The sequence below is a fragment of the Larimichthys crocea genome, chromosome VIII (genome assembly GCF_000972845.2).
Source record: "Larimichthys crocea isolate SSNF chromosome VIII, L_crocea_2.0, whole genome shotgun sequence".
NCBI lineage: Eukaryota > Metazoa > Chordata > Actinopteri > Sciaenidae > Larimichthys > Larimichthys crocea.
Genome location: NC_040018.1, coordinates 14,276,885 through 14,299,482, shown reverse-complemented (window position 1 = coordinate 14,299,482; position 22,598 = coordinate 14,276,885). Strand labels below are relative to the sequence as shown.

Below are 22,598 nucleotides of genomic sequence, written 5' to 3'. Positions count from 1 at the left end.
CTCCCTTCCGGCGTAGTTTGCCAAGAAAGCCTGTACACACCCACCCTTTTTACTATTGTGCTCATAGGTCGAGAGACTCTAAAGACAAGCTACAAATCACCTCTAAAGACAGCGTTTCGTTCAACAAAGGGGACAACAAAACACTGTGGTGTAAACGTGTCGACCATCAGCCTGCAAACAGGCAGCAAGCTGCTGTTTTTTGTTTTTTTGCATTGTTTACACTGATCAGACAGCAAGTTGTTTAGTTCCGCAAAGCATGACTTCCGGGTTTATGAAGTGTGAAGGTTTTTTTTTATTATTATTTACAGTGGTGATGTTTTATAGACAAAAACTTCTAATGAGACACAAAACCTACTGACTTTTTTCTATGCTATATGTTTTGTTATGTATTTAAACATACACATTTTACAAGTGTAAGATGAGGGATTAAGAGATTCACCTCAAAATGTCCAAGCAGTGAATTCCACATTATTTGTTTTGTTTGATCTATTTTCATTATTTTACAGATCAGGTATATTTTCATTGATTTTTTAAAATGTATTTCCCTCTGAAATTATTTCTTAAAAATAAAAGTAAAACTAAAACTGCACCACAGCTCATAAATGCGTGTTTGGCCATATGCAAATAACATCAATGTTTTGAAGTAGACTCTTAACTCCGGGTTTGGTTTCCTGCGATAACCACAAAGTTTTATCAGATCTCTTAACTCTCTCTCTCACCAGCCTTGGACCAAAAACATACTGTTTAGGGTGTCTGTACCAACAGCAGGTCCTAGAGGCTGGGCAGGTCATGAGTGTGAGTGGAGTGCTGATATCTTTCATACAAATGTTATATACATACAAATATTTCAAAAAATTAAATTAATTCAGGCTGAGGAGGTTTTATAAAATGACACTTTACAGTTTGACAAAAATCAGATCCTTGTCAAGATCATAAACTGGGTGTAGCACTGAGAGCCAGCAGTGCTATCTAATATTAAATACTAATAATATATCTAATACTAAAAATAAATAAATAACTAAAAATAAATAAATAAATAAATAAATAAAACATCTAAGTGTGTGTGCAGTTTAAGAGTAACAACCCTGTTACACCCTAAACTGCACCTGTCTAACCACTTCCTCTTTACTGTCACTGTGGTACCTTCCTAAACACCAATAAAATACTTCAAATTATAGGATGTTGAGTTAGCGTGTTGACCTCAGTTTGATGAGGAAACGTGCAGTCTGATGTCTGTGAAGCTGATCCTCTTGTGCATGGTTGAGTAACTGCTGCCACCTTTCGACTCTAAACAGATACTACATGTGGAAGAATCAGACCTGTCAAAACAATCCTGGGTACAGTCGACCATATGCGGCTTTCTTGCATAGTAGCCAGAGCTCTTTCTCTCAACAGGCCAAAGGAAGTGTGGAGGAGGAAGTGGTCCCCATTTTATTTTTTGCAGAAAACAGTTTAGAAAAGGATGGAAACAGTAGTCTGGAGTGAATTACTTTGATTGCTTTAAACAATAGATGTTGTAGTTTTTGTTTTCAAGTGTGTCTCTAGACTATGAATGTGGTTCAAACGCACGTAATTTGCAAAGTCTCGTCGGTTTGCTCGGACAGTAGTGCGGAGCTCTGACTACGCGAGACTTTTATAACCTCACAAATGCGCGAGCCGTGTACTCTCGTGCGCGATGACAGCCACGCTAGGTTCCGTTCGTGCTACATTCAGGAGTCTTGGTAAAGAAAGGCACTAAAACATGTCAAAGGGTCGATGATGCAGCCAGATAGAAAGGTCATAGCCAGTGAAAATAGTATGCAACGTATAAATGCTTGTCAGTAACCTGTATACACTTAGTCTAATCTAGAGTTTGGGGATAGGCTGAATTGTTTTGTTTTGCAAAGGTGATGTTATGTTTAATAAACCTGTATAACATATAGAATATGTGTGTGTAACGTAGTCATCCCAGTCGTGGAATAACGTTTGAAGAATGAATGTGAATATCTCGGAGGGGGTCACACATTTAATTAACACAATAATCTAAGTGCTACATTTTTAGAACACGAGAAATCCGAGTGGCCGCAAACGCGCCACCGCCTGGCAGTTGGTGTCTCTCCCTCCGCCCCCTCTGCTCGGCCTGAAAGCAATTCACTCTGATGACGTCACTCGCAGAGTTGTCATGGCGTCTTTGGGACCGAAGCTGCTGCTGCAATTTAGCTAAAAAAAAAAAAAAAAAAATCTGTCGACAGTCCGTAAAACGAAATGGAGAAAAATGCAACCCTGCATCGAGACACTGACGGGAGCGCTTTGTGTGCTACGATCGCGGGTGAGATGGGTGATGTTACGGCTGTCGGCGGGGTGAAAGGAGCAGCCGAGAAATGCAAGAATAGTGAGGCTCCTCTCAGTACTTTGGTTAACGTTAGTTGTAATAACCACACCACAAATGTTAGTGCTCCTAGCGCCGTTAATGACATTTCCAGTGTCGGGAAGTCTGACGTGCCAGAAGTGATCGAAATCCTCCCCGTGCAGGAGGAGAAGAAGAAGGACACAGCGGCGAGCGGATCGTGGTCGGAGTCCGGCGAGCAGATCAGTAACGGGATGGGGCATGACTCGGTGCTGGCTGCAGGAGATAGCGAGGGTGGTGCCTCAAAGTTAGTAAACAACAAAACCGACGGCCCGTCCTCACCTCCCGCTAAGGAGAGCACAGATGTGTCGGCTGGGGTTTTGGCTTGTGCAGAAAGTGAACCGACAAAACTTGCCAAACCGACTCATCTGTGTCCGGGCAATGAAATCACAGCAACCGTCAAGTCGGGGATGTCCGGTGATCACACCTTATCAGAGGGATTGCCGAGTGGGAGTGACCCCGATCCCAGCCTCGGTGGAGAGTCCCGAAGCATAGATTCACTCGAGTCCTTCTCCAACCTCAACTCCTGCCCCAGCTCCGACCTGAACAGCGAGGGACTGGAGGACAGAGGACTGGCTCTGGCCCTGCAGAACGAGTACGGGCCCGATGGGACAAAGACTTCGTGCGCTAAAGACCGGGCCGCCGGCCAGTCCATATACCACATTAAGTGGATCAAGTGGAGGGAGGAGAATACGCCGATCATCACCCAGAACGAGAACGGCCCCTGTCCATTACTGGCAATTATGAATGTCCTTCTGCTCGCATGGAAGGTAAAGCTCCCCAGATGAACACAGATCAATGGAAACTTGATTCTAAGTTAATACAATAGACTTGTTTTATAGCTCTGAGCTCTATCAGCAGGTATTTTGTGTTAGTACAGTGTGCAATAATTGATATAACATTTAGGTGTCCCTAATGGTTGGCATACACCTCTAATGTCTGTCTGTCCCTCAGCACTTCCTGTTCTAAAATTAATTTCTGTCCAGACATGTTCGTTTTACCATTTATATATGAATTTATTTTCAACATGTCACGACTTGCTGGATGCTGACAAGTGTTATGATGTCTGTTGCAGGTTAAGATGCCACCCATGATGGAAATTATAACTGCTGAGCAACTGATGGAGTATCTTGGTGAGTTGTTGCAGCTGTGTTACACAAGAGCAAGTTGACTGATCATCACTAGGCAAAGAGGGGGAAATGTAATAATGACTATATTAAGACACTGAACCGACCCTATTCTGCTTGGATTTTTTTCACCCAGCTTCAAATGTGCCATTATAACCAGTTTTGTGACTTGCATACGATAACTGATTTATTATACTTATACTATGATAATTTGTTTGTGTTTAACAGAGTCAAACCAACATGGATAAGTGTGAGTCCACACTTGTAAACACACTAGGCTATAAAGACACTTAAGACTGAGTTTCAACAGCCTAGTAAACATATATATATATATATATATAAAACCCAGAGTCAACAGGAAGAGACCAGAACTGGGGAATCCCCCTATGATCCAATCTTCTGCTTGTTGGAAAGGAAACAGGAGCTATCCCTTCTCTCTGACTCTCCTGCCCTTCATAACTAAAATTACTCTACAATATCAAAGTAGAGTGTCTGATTACAGCAGGAGGTCTTCAGAGTTAGAGCTAGTCCTTCTACCCAGTTTTGTCCGAACCTTCTGTGTCCACTGGCATCAGTGGACTAAAATAATCAAAATTCCTTGTGTGGTCTTCAGGGGAATGAGTTCACCTTGTGCTTATGTGTGTGCACACAAAATAAATCTTGCTAGATAATTTTTAAACTCACTGCTGCAGCACACCAAGGGTGATGAAGTTCAGATGTGACGTTTAAAACTGGACGGTGGTCGTCAATCGGTTTCTCAGCAATAAGCAGTGATCCAGACACACGGAGGCAGACAGATACAGATATTAAAGGGAGGATCAGACATGAGTGTGTCCACACGCAGTTCACTTCAGTACAGCAGCAGTGAGGGGTTTTCCCTGTTGTGGACATGCTGTAGTAAAACCACTCAGCTGGCTGGCCCTCTGCTGGAAAAAATCTTGACTCGCAACAATATCTTCATCTAGTGTGACAGCATAGAAATCAAGTCAGAAGAGTTTTTAACTCTGCAACCAGATTAGACAGTTCAGTCCAAACTCATCGTAAAAATACAGCTACAAAGAGTTTAATTTTTGCATGCTAATTCAGAGAGTCAAACACAAAGCTACTTTAGCCTAGTTCTCACAACATGCACATGAAGAAATCATCACGCTTTTCTATGTCAAGCATCAGCATTATAAAGCAAGAGCAAGACCACTTAAAAGTCTTTTTTTTCTCTGGATATACTCCATTCATTATATTTGCTTGAGTGAAATCCATATGAAAGCGTTCTTATTTTCTCCATGTGTAGCTGTTGATGATGAGGTCGATGGCATTCCTCTGACTAATTCCCAGGAAAAGTATGTGTTGACAGTGCAGCATGATACTCTCGCCAGTTCCTAATAAATGTATTATTCCCTGGGAAGCATTTTGAAAAATACTTACACAAGAGGTTTAAAAGTAAGAAGCACACAACACAATTTAAAAAAAAAAATTTAAATATTTTTTTGGCCTTTTTTAGCTTTATTTGACAGAGACAGCTGAAGAGTGACAGGAATGTGGGGAGAGAGAGAGATGGGGAATGACATGCGGGAAAGAGCCACAGGTCGGATTCGAACCCTGGGCCGCCTCGGCTTTTGTACATGGGATGACTGCTCTGCCAACTGAGCTAAATGACACCCTGCAACAAAACTTTTAATAGCAATAAGAATATATAACTTCCACTGCTGTGGATTGTGATGTAAAATACCTGAGATGTTTCTTAAAACATACAGAAGTAAAGAAATGGGGCTTGAGGTGTCGTGGTGAGATGTGTATAACTACCTACCCTTGATATGGTGCAAAGTGTAGATCTGTTACATGTCCATGATACGAAATCGGGCTGAACAGAACTGGAGCAGGGGAGCCAGCTGTCCACCACAGCTCACGTTGCTACAGAGCAAAGTCGATGGAGCTCTCAGGTGACACCGCAGTGGACTTGACTGATCCTGAATACTTGGCACAGCTTTTTTGGAGGGGAAACAGCTGGCCAATGCTAACCCCTACTTCTGAGTTGCTACTGATAAACATCTCAAATGATCTGCCACCTACTTTTAAGCCATGACCATTGTGATCAGTGCAAATCAAGGTAGTGATTGTGTCATCACAATATGAGTCACCACGTCTGTCCTTGTGTCGTTCTGTAGGAGACTACATTCTGGAAACAAAGCCTAAAGAAATATCAGAGGCTCAGCGGCTAAACTACGAGCAGGTAAGGCCTGCCTAATCACTTTATTAGAGTATTATTATTAAACATATCTATGTGTGTGCGTTATTAAGCTGCTGACTGTTCAAGGTACTTTTGGGAGGAACTCTCTATGTGGTAACATAATTGTGCAAGTTTACCATAAGCGCTCCACTTTGTCTCATTGACACACTCAAAATGCCTCAGCTGTTCGCGTCGCCATTATTGATATAGTTCCACTGCAGTGTACAAAGTGAGATGCACACTGCCCCGATGTGCACACTAAAGCGGGTTTGCACATTTGCATTGAGCAGATAAGGTCAGCGGATGTTCCGTAATATGGAAAAAGGCATTGAGTTGATTGCAGACCACATAAAACTGCAGCTTAGCTTTTTTCCCACTGCTCTGTAGGTTATATAAGATGTGTCTTGCAAGTTCCAGGGAACAACAGGGGTCAGGAGTGTCAGATTATGTTGTTTCACATGGCTGTGAATGCTTAGAGACGCATGGCTGGGTTCAGCTCCCGGCTATTACTGAGGCTGTGTGTGTGTGTGTTCATGTGGCTCACCATGAGAGGTGCTTGGAGATGGAGCTCCTGCTCCAGCTCGCCTGCTTCCTCCCATCTCCACTGCCTGCCTACGGAATGGGAGAGGCCTTTGCCTCTCCTCCTCTTGCGTGGCAGAGCACCAGCACATCTGTGAATGATTTGAAGCCACACTTGTCCCTCATTCAGAGCAGAAAAGAGTAACGTGCAGTCTCTCCGTAGAAGCTCACTGCAACAGTCTTTTCTATATTTAAGTTGAGCTGAAATACAACCTCTTAAATAAATCTGTGGTGTCCTCAACATGTGCCGTTAAAGTCAGGGAGTGGTTAGAGTAAGAGTGTTGCATAGTTATTATGGCAGTCTAATCCTAGACACTGGCCTGGGAGCTCTTGTGCATGTGGGTGTCCTCATGTCCATGTGCTGTGGTTGACACAGTAAGACTACAGTGGGCAGGGCTCCGGGATGCTGGAAGCTGGAATCTAAGAGAGAGCCAAGTCTGAAATATTTTTATGAACCAACCAATTGCTTATTAGATTGCTATAAGATACAACTGAAGCAGCACTGACTGAGCAGAAGCAGTCCTATTTTTAAATTCTGCTTAAAAAACATCATCTGTCACAGGAGTGCATGAGGATTAAAATAGAAGTTGCATGGCTGCTCTTTAGCTATTGTTAAATATTTACTCAGAGAAGCTGTGGAAGTGAGAGTGTAGTTTTGCACTGCATTTGTCTCAGTGGACCAGACTCAACAGCACTCTTACAAGGCAATTCAGCCACAATGAGTGTTCAACCACTGGAGGAAATGGGTTATCATGTTTTAAGAAGCCTCTTGTTTTAATTCAGAGTCATTCACAGTGATGGGCATTGTTCACAAATGTTTCTTAAACCCCTCTTTTGTTCTTTTGAGTACACGGATAAAATCGCACTATGGGTTTGAAAAAGCATCTTAACTCATTTGATGATGAATGAATGCAGATTTCTTTAAAAATACATATCTGTTTGGACACCCTGCTGATCACATATGAATCTGTCTCTTAACTGAGTAAGCAGATACACAAAAGTGTTTTGGTTTTTTTTAAACTGTGGTTGTACTGCTGTGGACAGGGTCAACAAAAAAGACCTGTTTTAGCCACATAAAATAAGCCCACAAGAATTTACATATTCGTACATACTACTTTTTTTATGTGGATAAATCACGTCTTTCTGCTGACCCTGTCCACTGCATTCAGTCGTAGCACGTAGCACACTGACTGTGCATAAGTATCTCATACAACTCTGTTGTAAAAAGAACATAGTTATCCCTTTAATTGTGACAAAAACACAACGATAATTGTAAAGTCCAAGTGAAAGAAATGGTTTATTAAACAGTTCATCATCAATCATAAAGGCTTATAACTGGAGTAACGGTTGAGACCGTACTATCAGTCGTGCAGGTTGTCACACTGATTTATTTCAAGCATGATCCATCTAATTATAAGAACAGAGATTAAACTGTATGCGGGATTATTAGTTAGTTAGGTACATATGTGCAATTTAATGGAATCCACTACAATAGCTCCAATCCAAAAAATTTCTGTCCTCCTCATGTATGCAAATAGGGGCTGAGGAAAATTAGAAATATTAGATTAGCTTCATGATTAATCCAACAAAATGCTAGAGCAGCGACAGATGCTGATGTGTGCCAGGATTCTTAAAAGTATGACCCACATTATGGAGCATCACACTCATTATTTACAACTCCAACTCCCACTTATGGGCCATTGTATTATGTAATAGTTTACACTTGTCCTCCAGTGATTGATACGCTGTTGTTATTTTAGGTTCCAAGGTCTGCGGTGTGTATTTTTATTGACATGATGATCTTCAATTTTGCATCACCATGTACATACATGACAATTGTCTGATTCCTTAAAATGATTTTTATTTAGTAATGGCACAACATTTGATCACAGTTTCAACTTTGGTACATATATCTCAAACAAAAGCTGTTTTTCAGTTGTGTTACAGGACATTTTGTAATTAAAAAAATAAATAATTGTACCTAACTTTGTCTCGAGTGAAGCTTGTGTATAGTTTCTATAGATTTCTATGCTGTGGGGGGGGGGGATCAGTCTCATTCCTAGGCCCTCAAACACTAATGTAAATGGGAAGTGGACAAAATGACTTGTTTCCCATTTACATCAGTATTTGTCGACCTGGGAATGAGACAATGAAACAATCAACTGTCTTTCTCCTGTATGACTGACTCCACCTTTAAGAAATGAAAGCTTTGTGGGAACCAAATCCCTCATCATGGTGCTGTTATGCCCTATTCTATCAACTACCAGCTGATTACATCTACTCAGGATTTAGCTTTTAGGTCAGTTTAGGTTAAAAGTCAACAGAGAGAGAGAGAGAGAGAGAGAAACAGAGACACATACGCTGAAAATAAAAATACTGAATCAGACTTCTGTGCTAATGCTGTACTGTGGAAATCCATCCAACACAAGCACGGATGAATGTGAGTGATGCAGTGCTAATCATCTGATCTCCGAGCGCTCATCTGCTGTTGGAGCCCAGTGCCCTAAAGTGGAGAGACGTGGTCCATTACACAGCCCTGCTAATCCTGCCATCACTGCTGCTCATAATCGTCCTAATCCACACTCTCAGAGGGGCCAGCTGAAGGCTTTTCGCCTCAGCTCTGTGTGCCAAGGATGGAGTAGCTCACTGTTTATGGGGCGTACAGTATCTCTGCTGCACTGTCATGCACTGTGAACAAATTCATTTTAAAACGAGGGATTAGGTGACATTTGCAGTTGTTATATTTCTCAGTGGACATAAAAGGTGGTTTAAAAAATCCAGTTAGAAGTCTATGAGACGGTTCGCGAGTTTGGATGTGACATTTTTATAATGTGAACAGACACACACACGCAAAGAGATAACAATACATTGTGTAAAATAAAGATTCACATTCACAGCAGTGATGGATTTTTTTTTTTTTTTTCACAATTTGACCAATAGTGAGTCTAAGCCAGCTGGTCGATATGCTGTAGTTGATCATGGTATTAATAAGAATATGTCAACAATGTCTATCACACATTATGGAAAATGTATGCTGAATCACATATGAAATAATCTAATCTAACTAAATTGTCAGACCAGACGAAAGACTTCCATAACTCATTTTGTAATGTTTTATACAACATCATTAAGATGATTTGATTTAAGTTTATTGTAAAAGAGCTGAAATCAAATGGAACTGTCCATGACCACACACTCATAATAGAGTTGTAGGGCTCAGCTGTGAGACTTATCTTGATATCAGAGTTTAACAGCACAGAGGTTCAGAGCCAGCTGGGAAACATTGCTCTAAGGAAGAACAAAAGAGTTAAGTCTGCGGGGTTCTCAGGTGTGTGCGTGCGTACATGTAACACATGTGGCATCCTCACATGAAAGTGATTGTGTGTATAAAGTATCAGCACAGTAAATGGTTGGGTCTGCTGATGAAATCCTAACTGATAAGTAATTAAAGGGATAGTTCTTGTATTCTTTCAACCGAACATTTACAGTTAGTGGCCAGTTGAACATTACTTAGTTCTGATTTTACTACCTCGAATAACACATTTCTGATGGTTTTCTCAGTTCTGTTTGGGCCACTTAAATACAGCAGAAGACATATACAATTTTAAAAAAACAATCAAATTAAAACACTTTTTGTGTGGGTTTTAATCAACCTAGTGGTAGATTTATTTTAATGAAACTGCAATTGATACAATCAAAGCATCTGCCTCTACGTTCACACAGAAAACTCTGGAAGTCTGGAAGTTCTTACAGACTGTTGAAGGCTAAAAAGAGATGCACCAGGAAGCTTAATTTCTGTCTACATTTTAATATCTGGTATGGGGCATTATAAGTTCAGATGGGCTTCACTTTTTTAAGATTCTTGTGTTTTTTTTTTCCTCCCGGCATCACAGCTTAGTCTGTTCATAGCCTTGACGTCACTGAAAAAGTGACGTCAGTGCATACCTTCTGCTACACTGAGTCATCTTCCATCATCTGGACATAAAGGCAGTCAACACGGTTTAAGTCATTTATTGATATTTTGTAACTTACCAAAAGATAAGCAAATAAAACACTACCTATCATTTTTACCTAAATGTATAATTGTTCTGTTGAGAATCTATACTGACCCTCTCAACTAATTGTGGCCACAACTAGAGGTATTAGCTGCAGGATGAACTCTTTAACTTAATGTTTCAGCCTTGAAAGTGGGTGCTGATTTCTGTGGAACAACGTACGATATAATACAATCTAAGTTGGCAGACTACACCCTTAAAGTGGCCCCAGAATTTAATCATGACTCTACTAAAATGTAACTAATCATTTCAGCATGACCTTGTGGGCTAGAGTTTTAGACCTAATGAAGCCTAGTAAAATGCCCCCAAAATCAAACTAGTGCTAATTGCAGGACTATAGGATTTCATTATATTGTTCACTGTTCCTGATATTTTGTCCACTCCTTGGTAATAATATCAAAGGGAAATATCATGTGTCACAATGATGAGCCTGAGAGCTCACACAGAAATTTAATATCAAATGGTTTCCTGGCAGAAACTTACATTTCTTCCTGTGGTTGAAGGCTGATTGACAGTAAGCAGAGCTAAACCTAATAAGTGCAGTAAATATGAAAACACTCAACTTAAGTCACAGTGAAGCAACTGTAAAGCAGGAATATTTGACAAAACTGAATTAAGGCAAGTGTGTGTTGAAGCAATTTTTTATATTGCACGGGAATAAGCTAATGGTCTTGTAAAGGTAGAAAAATCAATCCCTAATAGCTCCAGCTAAGCTGACTGACAAGTTAAGGCAGCTCACAGTGCATGAAAACAGCTGGATCAGACACAGCTTGTGGTTATCAACACACAGGCAAAAATATCTTCTTTTTTTAAAGAGATTTGTTTGGGTAGACCTCCACTTCACTTTGTTAAATCCCTCTGCTGCATTGTTATTGCAGTTTTTCATAAAAATATGAACCGTTGTTCTCCTTGTCTCCTAGAACATGAGCGATGCCATGGCGGTGTTACACAAGCTGCAGACAGGTCTGGATGTGAACGTGAAGTTCACAGGGGTGCGAGTGTTTGAGTACACCCCAGAATGCATTGTGTTTGATCTGCTGGACATCCCTCTCTACCATGGCTGGCTGGTTGACCCCCAGGTGAGATGAACCTGACTTCTACTACTGTTCTTTCTTCACTTCCCTGAAACCAACTTGTGTTATTGTCCTCCTGTGTATCCTCAATACATCTCTTTTGAATTCACTACAAATACTAAAATACCAACTTTTTGGTCATGTTGACACCTGTAGTTCAGGCTCATTGTTGCCTTCTAGCTTTTGTCTGTTTTGTATTCACCATAAATTATTTCAAACAAGGCAAATTAATTTCTATCTTACTGTGGTGACTGAGCTTTACTGAACTTAATTGACCTTTATGAGTTCATTTATCTTCACTTGTGTCACAAAGAGCTCGGAAATAAATAGCTGATTTATGAGCATTATTAGTCACAATTGAAACGTAACCTCATACTGTGGGGGGAAATAAGTATTAAACACGTCAACATATTTCCAGTGTAGCTTTTCACATGCAATTTTGACCAGACTCAATAAAACTTCATTTCCAAACCATTAAAAATTAAAAATTATGTGCAATAAAGTGGAATGGCAAAGGGAAAAGTGTTGAACACACTAAACTGAATTTTATTAAATGCTTGGTGCAGAAGTCTTTTGGCCCATTTCTCCATCCAGACTAAATCTAAACTGTGAAGAACCCGTTGGTCTTGGATTTTCATTCCTTTCCACAAATGTTCTATTTGGTTTAAGTCTGGTGATTGAGTGAGTCAGACCTACACGAAATGTTAGATTTTTGCCTCGTCTGAGCAGAATCAGCAGTGTTCTCCAAATGTTGTGTAGCAAACATCAAACAAGCTTTAACATGCATTTTCTTCAGTTATGGAGTCCATGGCGGTGGAGTGCATTGCATTTTTGTTTTCTCTGAAGCAATTGTACCTGCTACTTCTAGGTCCTCCTTGAACCTTTTCAAGTGGTCCCCTTGTCTCTTGTGCTGCTCTTCTGACTAACTTTCTGACTGCCTAGTTGGAAATCCTGTAAGGAGCTCTCGTCTGTGGTCGGTTGATGATTGAGTGATGTTCCCTCTACTTAGGGCTAATAATGGCCGCAATGGTGCTTATTGGAGCAGTTAGAAATCCATCAGTAAACAGTGCCATTGATGTGCAGATCAACAATATTGTTACAAAGGTCTTTGGAAAGCTCTTTGCCTCTACTCATCTTGAGATGTTTGTTGTGTGATAGCTTAGTAACAAATGGATTGTTTACTTGCATTCAGTGTTGGGTAACCCGTTTTAAAAGAGAGGAAGTACAGCTGATTCTAATTAGCACAGGTTGGAGAAGTAATCAGTCTGAATCAGTCAGTTTGGTGCTTTTTTCTGCTGTGTTCAATACTTTTTTATGTGTCATTCCACTTTATTGCACATTGGATTGGAAGAATTGGAATGGTCCGATTTCTTCATCTGTGTAGTTAAGTTTATATTTCATGCAAATAGTTACATTGGGAATATGTTTAATATGAAAAAATGTTGACTTGTTGAATGTATGTGACTGAAACAAACGGCATCTGGAAACAGGAAGAAAACCTGACGTCTTGTACCTAATGGGGTGGAGACAGTAGTGGCTCTACATTTTGCTCACTTAAGTACCAAGTATACGTGTTATCATGGTTACCCGATAGTTTTGGATGATTATATAGGAGATCGCTTCCTTGACAGTTTTCACAGTCAGCATGAAGGTTATTGAGGTTTTGAATTCATACTGCATATCTAGCGCAGGACATACCTCTGGTTGGTTCAGTTTGCATTGCCACCACAAACTAACAGTAACTGTTTAGGTGCTCTACATGCAGCTGTTTGATTGAATGTTCAAGTAAAAAGAATAAAGTTAAAAAATGGTTAAATGCACCTGAGTTCAGTTCAACTGTACCAAAAAGGGATCTTATGTCGCAGTAATATGATCAGTATGAACCCCTTGTCAAGACAGTTTTGCTCTCTGTTACACATTTTTTGTAAACCTGCTGTGTTTTTCTGTAAAACAGTCTGCCGAATGTTCTTTCCCACAGTTTTTATCTTTGTTTGCAGATGCATGACATTGTCAAGGCAGTGGGCAACTGCAGTTACAACCAGCTGGTAGAGAAGATAATATCCTGCAAACAGTCAGACAACAGCGAGCTGGCAGGGGAAGGTGAGTGCTTCCTCATCACTCTTTCTACTCTCTGACCTGCCTGATCCCACTCCTGACTCCCCCTCATCCTCCCTGTTTGCTCAGGGGTGAGAAAAGGAAACAAAGTCAGGCATTTTCTTTTAATTTTATACTACGTCTTTGCACAAGTACAGCATTAATTCAGTGTCACTAACTATATGAGATATATAGCACAGCACATACATGTGGCTACTCATCAGTTCGACTACTTGCGCAGCTCACAGTTTTCTTGCCAGCTCTCAGGAACTTTCAACATTGAGCTTCCTGAGTAGTTGTCTGCTGGGCTGCTGCCAAGTGAACACATTAAGACCTCAGTTGATGAGTTTGATATGAGAGGTTCACTCCTTTCTGTTGTATTTCTGCAGCTGTAGCATAGAAAATGGTTTGACGCTGATGTTACACATCACCGCTTGAAGAGATGAATTAGCAACCACTTTATACGGACTGATATAATTGTGAGAAAACAAAAAATCTCTATGTTTTCCTGTCATGCTTCAGTGCACTTAAATATTTAATAGTGAGCGTTCAATAGTTTCTTTTCCATCTATCTCTAAAAGTTGTGGCTCATTTTAGGGTAGGCTGCCTCCTTGTCTGTTTGAGTATCACTCACAGTCTGTGTGTGTTAGCTCCAAATTGAATGTTCTGCCTTACAGATGTCTCTCGCCATCTGTCTCTCAGCCTATATTGAGTTCACTATAGTAACTATGAACACTTCCAGCAGCACAGTCAGAGTCAGAGCTTTCAAATAGCTGCTGCAGACATTACAGCAGGGTTTTCCGAAATGCTTTCCAAATAGTGACCTATGTTCATGAGTGAGTACGGATCACTTTTTGATTGTCGTGCAGATGACTCATCCAGTGGTCTGAGGACTAACGATGAAAATATTTGTAAATCTTAAAGAGTTTTGAGTAACAAAGCTAAAGCTAAATAACTACTTATCTTCAAAACTAATGTAGTTCCACACAGGTCAACAGGCAAGAGATAGGTGAGGCAAAACAGAGAGACTAAAAGCATGATACAATAAAATATCAAGTAAGACCCTTCGTGGCTTCATGTATGTATCACAGAGTTAATTCCCCCTTCTCTGTTTTCCGGTATGTTTCTTCCTCCCTCTCTCGTCCTAGGCATCGTGGCAGAGCAGTTCCTGAACAGCACAGCCACTCAGCTGACGTACCACGGCCTGTGTGAGCTCACATCCACCGTACAGGAGGGAGAGCTCTGTGTCTTTTTCAGGAATAACCACTTCAGCACCATGATCAAGTACAAGGTAAACACTAAAAAAAAAAAAAAAAAGTACTTTACGGAAACTGTTCACTTTATTTGCATGAGTTAGACTGACAGTCGTGTCATGGAGCTTACTATGGAAATTGCAGTGACTTTAATAGGACAGGGTGTGTTATTTGCTGTCCCTACTCTGAAGTCTTTTCTGTTTACAGGAACAATTACTGTGTTTTTACATGTAAGATTTTATTGGGTATTTTGACACAAGCCTCCACCATGTAAAGGGAGATTATTTTCTGTTTTGTTTTTTGATAACATTTGTACAGATAACAGCAAAACTACCTTTGTGGTCTTAAACTGACTTTCATATGTTTTGTCTGTGAGCTTAACATCTTACATTTGTTTTAATTAAAAGCCCGTCTGCGGGCTATTCCCTAAGAAATATTTAAATTGCTTGCTCTACTTTTAAAAAATATTTTCCTTGCCACCGACGGCAAGTGCTTGCTCATGGTTGGAATTGTTAAATTGTTTTGTTGTCTCTGTAAATACTATTACAAAGAGTACAGTTGAGACCTGCTTTACATAAGATAACTTCTGTTATGATTTGATGCTATATAAGAAAAACTGAATTGAATGTGTTCAACAGTTGTAGTTTTTATTTGCAGTAGATTAAGAAAAATAACTTGCTATCAACTCCTCAGTGTTCACACTACAAACTACATTACAGATTTTTTCAGACTGATGAAACACATGAGCTACATATTTATGCAACACAGATATATACACATATTTAATCAATCATGATGTGCCTTCAGCACATGCCTGACTGCATCTCATCTCTACCAGCCTCTTGCCCACAGCTGGCTCTTCATATCACTCCAGCCCGAACAGACCTTTCCTGTTATCTACAGGAGGGGAAGTGGAGCCTGCTTACTTTTATTATGAATAGCACTCTGTGGTTGCCAATGTAAGCAAAGCTGCGTGTATCACCTATAACCCTCAGACAAAGCGTCATGACAGCCAAAACAACCATATACAGAGCGTGTAGGGGTGTGTGTATATAGTGTGACACTGATAAGATGTGTGTATGTAATGTGTATGTGGATGTTTCCTAGGGCCAGCTGTACCTCCTGGTTACAGACCAAGGTTTCCTGACAGAGGAGAAGGTCGTCTGGGAAAGTCTGCACAACGTCGACGGAGACGGCAATTTCTGCGACTCCGAGTTCCGGTTGCGGCCTCCATCTGATCCAGAGACTGTGTACCGGGGCCAGCAGGATCAGATAGACCAGGTCTGAGCACTGATGCAGGCAAGACTAGCAGAACCAGCAATTATCCACTCCACGAACCATGACGTGCTTAATCATGACGTGCTTTTTCATACCAGTAGTGTACCACAAAAGCCAAGTTGAAATACAAGACCTGTAATACCCATGCTGGTCTTCAGTCTCTCTGGCAAACCTGTTTTTAAGGTCGTCTACAGAAATTAGAGACTCATTGGAGGAACACTGAGAGAAAAAGAAACAAAACACGAAATCAAATCTTTGGAAACACCAGAATACAATGAACCGTGCACCAGCCCAAGCTTATAAAAAAGTGAAAGTAATTACTCAATATTAGATGTATTATAGCTCCCTGTACCCTGCTTTGTAGACACACACAAGCCTGAAAAGCACTTTAGAGTGTTTCATGGCCCCCCTCTGTTCTCTCCCATGCTTTGCTCTACCGCTCAGTCTCCACACTGGCCCCCAATGAATTTGGTATATGTCCCTTGGGCATTCTTACTGGTTTCACAGCTGTCTCATTGGTTGGCCAGAGAGGTCCAGACACAGAGCTCGCCAACAAATTGTCTGCCTTGCTCCCACACACAAAGACTTTTATTTTCCTTGCTTACTCAGGCCAAGCCGTTCAATCTACAAGATTGGGATGGTGAGAAAAATCTAATAAGGCATTTTTTCTCATAATACATTCATTTAGACCGGAGAAAACCTGTAATGATCCCAGAGGGGTAATTGGATCTTTCTAGTAACAAGGTACATGAGATAATGGAAGATACTGAATATAACACTGTACGTTTTGTTAACTGCACTACAACTTATTATGCAACAAATGGAAATGAATGAACGCAGACACCAATGGCTCAGTTAATAAGTAAGGAGCTGTAGTTGCATGTGGACTGGTCTGTGTGCAGTAAACACTGAGGAATGACCTGAGGGAGCGCAGCTGTTACATAATCAGTATAGTTAAGCATCACATTGACAGCTTTGCTCGTAAATCTTCATCTTTTTTTTCTTTTTTTCTCTCATCGGTGTGTTCATGTGTGCCAGGACTATCTGATGGCGCTGTCACTGCAGCAGGAGCAGCAAAGCCAGGACCTACAGTGGGAGCAACTTCCCGAGGGCATCAGCGACCTAGAGCTGGCAAAAAAGCTTCAGGAGGAGGAGGACCGACGAGCCTCCCAGTACTACCAGGAGCAAGAGCAGGAGCAGGCGGCAGCGGCGGTGGCTGCTGCTGCAGTACAAGCACAGGTGGGGAGGGAGGAGACGTAAGACTTTGAACAAATGTGGGCCATTTAATATAGCACAGAGGGAATATGTTGCCTGTTGGAAACAGATGAATGTCTGCATCAAAGAGTTTGAGCTATTAAAGAGGATAAACAGTGCATTGATTAAATGATGCACTTTTTAAAGAAGCCTTTGGGTCTTTATCCTTCTTCTTCTTTTAAAGGGCCCATATTGTAGAAAATGAGATTTCCTTTTTTAACTGGAAAGCAGATCTAGGTGCTATATAAATACTTATTAAATACATATTAAAAAGGTCAACCCAGAGAAATGCATGCAGTATTCAGAAACAGTGTCTTTAAACAAGCCTTACAGAAGTCCTTTCTGTAAGGTTGTGATGTCACAACTATACAGTGACTGCCCTCAGTCAATTGCCCCAACACAGCCTACCCACCGACCTGGCCAGGCAGGCTGCAATTAATTACTTGTGGTTGGCCTGACCGTATGTCATTCAGAAAACAGTTAATCAGAAGAGAGGCTAATTAATATATGACAAGACAAAACACAAGATAAACACCTTGTTCTTTCTAGAAGTGTAAGAGAGTTGATGTAAAACTATAATGAGATGGTTTTGTTGTACCCAACAGTCTTATGGACATGAAAGAATCTATTTACTGTTATTTTTTTTCCAAGAAATACAGCATATAAAAATCTGAAAAAATGATTTAGGTGTTTTACAAATACCTAAATATTGTAAACAATGCATCCTATTATATTTATATTCAAACATAACCCTATAGATTAAATAGTTTCCACATTTCTTTATAAACATTTAATTCATCTCTCACAGTGTGTTATGTGTGTGTTTTTTTTTTTTTCAATCCTATACAATTTTCCTTGTCTTCCACCCAGATATTAATACTCAGCTTTTTGTTTATGCAGCAGGGCCAGCAGGAGCCTGCCGAGGGAGACGAGGCGGACAGAGGAGTAGGAGGAGCAGCAGCAGCCGGCGCGGGGACGGCAGCAGCAGCTGGATCCACACCCAGCCCGGGAAAACAGTCCTCCAGCGGAGAGCGCAAACCCAAGAAAGAATCGAAGGATAAAGACAAATGTGTTATTTTGTAACATATAGCGTGTGTGTGTGTGTGTGTGTGTGTGTGTGCGTGTGTGCGTGTGTGTGTGTGTGTGTGTGTGTGCGCGCATGTATGAGTGTTTTGTGCATTTGCTTATCTGTGAGAAAGGGGACAGCATCTGTTTCTCCATGGACTGGACACACAATGCGCAGCCCCCACTTGACAGCAAACAAGGGAAGGAGACGTTTGAGGAGAGGCGCGACAAGACTAACGGAGGATCTGCTGTTCCCAAACCACTGGTGCCTGCTATCCTCTATCCTCAGTGGAACCTGGACATCAGAGGCAGGGACACAACAACGACAACTACCCCGTATCTTTCATAGAGTCGGCCAAACTTTGTTACAAGTTGCACAGTGCACTATATTTGTGATGTGGGGTCAAGTTTATTTGGGGTGGTATGTTTTATAGCAAAAGACATAATCTGAAGAAAACAAAGCGTCGCCCTCTCACTATGTTCTTTAAAAAAAAAAAAAAAGAAATCATTCATTTTTCATTTTTGCAGCTTATAAGCTTTTTTTCTACGTATCAATATTTACAAAGCGATATAGACAGACCCACCTTTTTGGTTTTAGTCGTTTTTTTTTTTTTTTTTAAGTTAGATGCCAAGATTCACATTTTATTTATGTTTTTGGGAGAGGTTTTTTTTTTCTGCGTGTGTAAACTGAGAGGGATTTTCTCATAATATTGCCTGTTGCAAATCAATGTAACACTATTTGTGTCCCCTCCGAAAAACGCTATGTACCTAATGGTTAATTAATGCCAGATAGCTGCCAGATACTGTAGCTACCTAACATAACTCATCACAGCTTGTCCTGTTAAGATTTGCCTTACCAGAGTATGGCAGTGTTGTATTCTGCTCTGTTTGAATGTGATTGTGTTTGTTTTCATGTGTATGGCGTGTACAGTGTACGTGTGCTACATGGTCTAATGGCGTGTGGTGTACATGTTTCATTTACTGAGGATCGCTGATGTAACAATTTTAAATTTGGATATAGCCAAAACTTTTATGCTGTATTAGATAAGCTACAAATTTAGACATTTAATGTCTTTTATGTTATGATTCAATTTCACAAAAACTATGTTTGGGTTTCAGATTTTAACTGAGGAATTTCTGTCTGAATCTGATTTAGTTTCTACGTGAGACACAACAAGCATTTGGCAGATTAGATTTGTATTAGATGGCACCCACTTTAGAGTGTATGGTAGTTTTGAAAGGTCATATTTCATTCTCGCAGTCTCTTCTGGCAACTTCCTGAAGAGATGCAGTGTGCGTGCAGTCACTATCATGATCTCCTCTGTTAGGTCGTGGATGCAGAAGTTACACTGCAGCTTGGTTTTTGAAAAGAAATGCCATAGAATTCAGTCATTTACATCTAAATTATAAAAGTGAACATGTGATAGCTTATCCACAAAAAAACCTGAATGCAAACCCCAAATCCAAACAGGTGTTTTAACTCTTCACAATGTTTGAAACTTCATTTGTTTCATGTTGTAGAAACTGACACCAGCCCTCGAAGGGGAAATTCAGATGTGGTCTGTGGAATTTAAGGCCTGATAGTGAAAGTTCACAAATTGAGCTGTACCAGGGGGAGCATAGGACATTCATTCTGAATACTGCAGTTCTGTGATGTCACCTTTTAACTTGTGTGCATTTCGCTGCTGCATTGAGCGTGCAAACACATGATGTACATATTTACCTAATGCATTCTTATAATGGATTTAGCTAGTGGTTTGTGCCATTATTGTACCATGGGACTGCCTCCTGAGAAACTTTTCTATCTATACATTCCAATTGGATGCCTTGACTCAAGTCTTCTGTTACAGACTGAGACAGTTGTCATAGGAGGTCATCTGCAGTGCTTGTAAAGTGGTCTCAGTTATTTTGTTCAGTGAGAACGAATTAATTGTCAGGACAGAATGATTACATGGAGGCAGCAGGCTACCTACTTTGTAGGAAGCCTTTCTAATGGGCTTTATGTGATGGCTAGAGTCTGAGCTCCTTGTTTGGTTGGCCCTAACAAGGCTACGTTTTGTATATATATATAAAACGCCTTACAACATTTCAATATAATTTATAGGACAAAAGGAAATAGGTGTAATACCAGAATGAGACAATCCATGCGTTTTTTTCACATGAACACCAGAAATACTCTCAGGCCTTTTCTGAAGGGACATATCCTTGAGTGTCTTTTATGTATCGGCACAGTTCCTCGGCCTGTAGTCACTTTCTCAGTCACAACTTTTAAGTATCCTTGTATGTATACACACCACGACTATTTTGACACTTTGAAGGACTTAACACTATATTATTTAAGACCCTCGTGTTTGAACTTCACACTAAAAGAAACTGAATTAAGCTGCTCTTGTGTTAACTTGGACTACCTGAAAAAAAAAAAAACTCCTTGCACAGGGTTAAGGAACATTGTTATTAATTACACTTTTTATGGATTTAGCACTTCTTTTTCCATGCAGTTCAGAAGAATAACACATATAATCATAAGTTGATAGCAAGAAGTCAAGAAGGGGAGGCTTTCTTATTTTTATTATTATTATTTCTTGTCTGTCTTTTTGTGAGTTTCACCTCATTTATGTCTCGGCCCGTCAAGTGAACATGCTGATTAAACATTCCAGTGGAAGTTTAAAAAAATGAAACTTCACTTAGGGCAGTCTGTTGATATGAAAAATGTATGTTGGTCGGTGTATGTGTGAGTGAAACATGCCACACATTTTTATGTTTATATGTTTATAATATTATTTCAGATTTACTACTGTGCATTAGCTTGCTATCCCTAGTCATTATTACCAGAATTTGATATTTTTGTTGTAACGTGTTCGTTTCACCCTAGTTCCTAAGATGAATTGATCAGAAGGATATTGTGTGTTCAGTGTCTCAAAGTGGTTTCTTGTATGCCTTGTAAAAGTGATGGTGGGGTAAATGCTGTAAAATTAGTGTTTTGAAAAGGTGGTCGTTGAACAAATAGTCGTTGTAATTGGTTTTGCACTGTTAACATTGATATGCACTAACAGAAGAGAAACATACCTCATTTTATACAGAACATAAATTGTGCAAGAGTGCTATTGTTCTTTGGGTACATTTAAAAAAAAAACTGAATGATGGCCAAAAGAATTATCTCAAGGTGGCAGCGGTGGCAGAAGCCAGCTGAATAACATAAATTTGTAAAAGTATGAAAGGGCTGTTTAAATGTTCTGGCTCAAAATGAAGGAGTACATTTGTTTGAAAAAAAAAAAAAATATATATATATATAGTACCACGTCAATAGAACTTTGCTGCAATTTGATATATTCAGGTTAGTGGTACACCTATACCAGACAAAAGGCTACCAGTACACAGGCCTGAGTACCAGCACACAGCTCAAGGATGATGAGCAAGATCTGAATTAGAGCGATAGATGGATGTCCAACTGAGGTGTTTTTTTTCTACAAAGTACAGAAGAAAATATGTAGACAACACTGGTACTCAACCTAATCAGCAAAAACAAAAATGGTGTAGGTGCACCTCTAATTCAGGTAGTTGTTTTTCCAGGTCAGAGTCTGTCATTTAACTACACAACTTTTCAAATATGCTCAAACTTTTACAAACAAAACAGGGGAAAGGCTGCTTTATAAGGCTTGAGTGTTGTCATCTATGTAGCAGAGGGAAATGTTCATTCTTGTTGTATGAGACACACATCCAGACTGCTGAACAATCTAAAGGGAGACATTTTCTTTAATGCAATATAAAACTCCCAGATTTTACTTTGTGGTGCATGTATAGTGTGGACTGAAAAGTTAGGCAAAGTAAAAAATCTTATCAACTACCCCTAAGAACATCATTTCTACGGCCCATTATGTTTATATTTCACCTAAAATCATACAAGCAAAAGGAAGGTGTTTGTGAATATGGGAGGTTACTCATTTGTGTTGATTTCAATGTTCATCTATTTACATAAATGACCAAATAATGTATGTAGCCTTTCACATTACAGTCACATAATGTATGTGGTGATATATATATATATAACAAAATGCCTTATAGACGAGGGACATTCAACCTGATTAGAAGTACCAGGATAATAAAAGACTAAGATGAATAGTTGCCTTGCTGTCGTTTGTAATGTTGAAGATGACCTGTGTTTGATCAGATGGCACTCGTAAATTATATAAAGTAAACTTCAGCGTCTGTG

The 22,598-nt window shown here is 40.1% G+C and overlaps 1 protein-coding gene across 3 annotated transcripts; it reads left to right on the top strand.

Moving 5' to 3' along the window:
* Positions 1-1,587: 1,587 nt before the first annotated feature.
* Positions 1,588-22,507, top strand: mindy2 (MINDY lysine 48 deubiquitinase 2). 3 transcript variants are annotated; one of them, XM_019270507.2, is made up of 9 exons: positions 1,588-3,156; positions 3,462-3,519; positions 5,676-5,740; positions 11,292-11,450; positions 13,442-13,544; positions 14,687-14,829; positions 15,899-16,072; positions 17,108-17,308; positions 18,227-22,507. In XM_019270507.2, exons 1-9 carry the CDS (start codon positions 2,245-2,247, stop codon positions 18,404-18,406), a joined length of 1,995 nt encoding a protein of 664 aa, XP_019126052.1. In that variant the 5' UTR covers positions 1,588-2,244; the 3' UTR covers positions 18,407-22,507. The 3 variants fall into 3 exon arrangements, with proteins under 3 accessions (XP_019126052.1, XP_019126053.1, XP_010735920.1); XM_010737618.3 differs by having other exon boundaries at positions 1,595-3,156; positions 18,224-22,507; XM_019270508.2 differs by lacking the exon at positions 18,227-22,507 and having other exon boundaries at positions 1,593-3,156; positions 15,899-16,090; positions 17,108-17,241.
* The last annotated feature ends 91 nt before the right edge of the window (positions 22,508-22,598 follow it).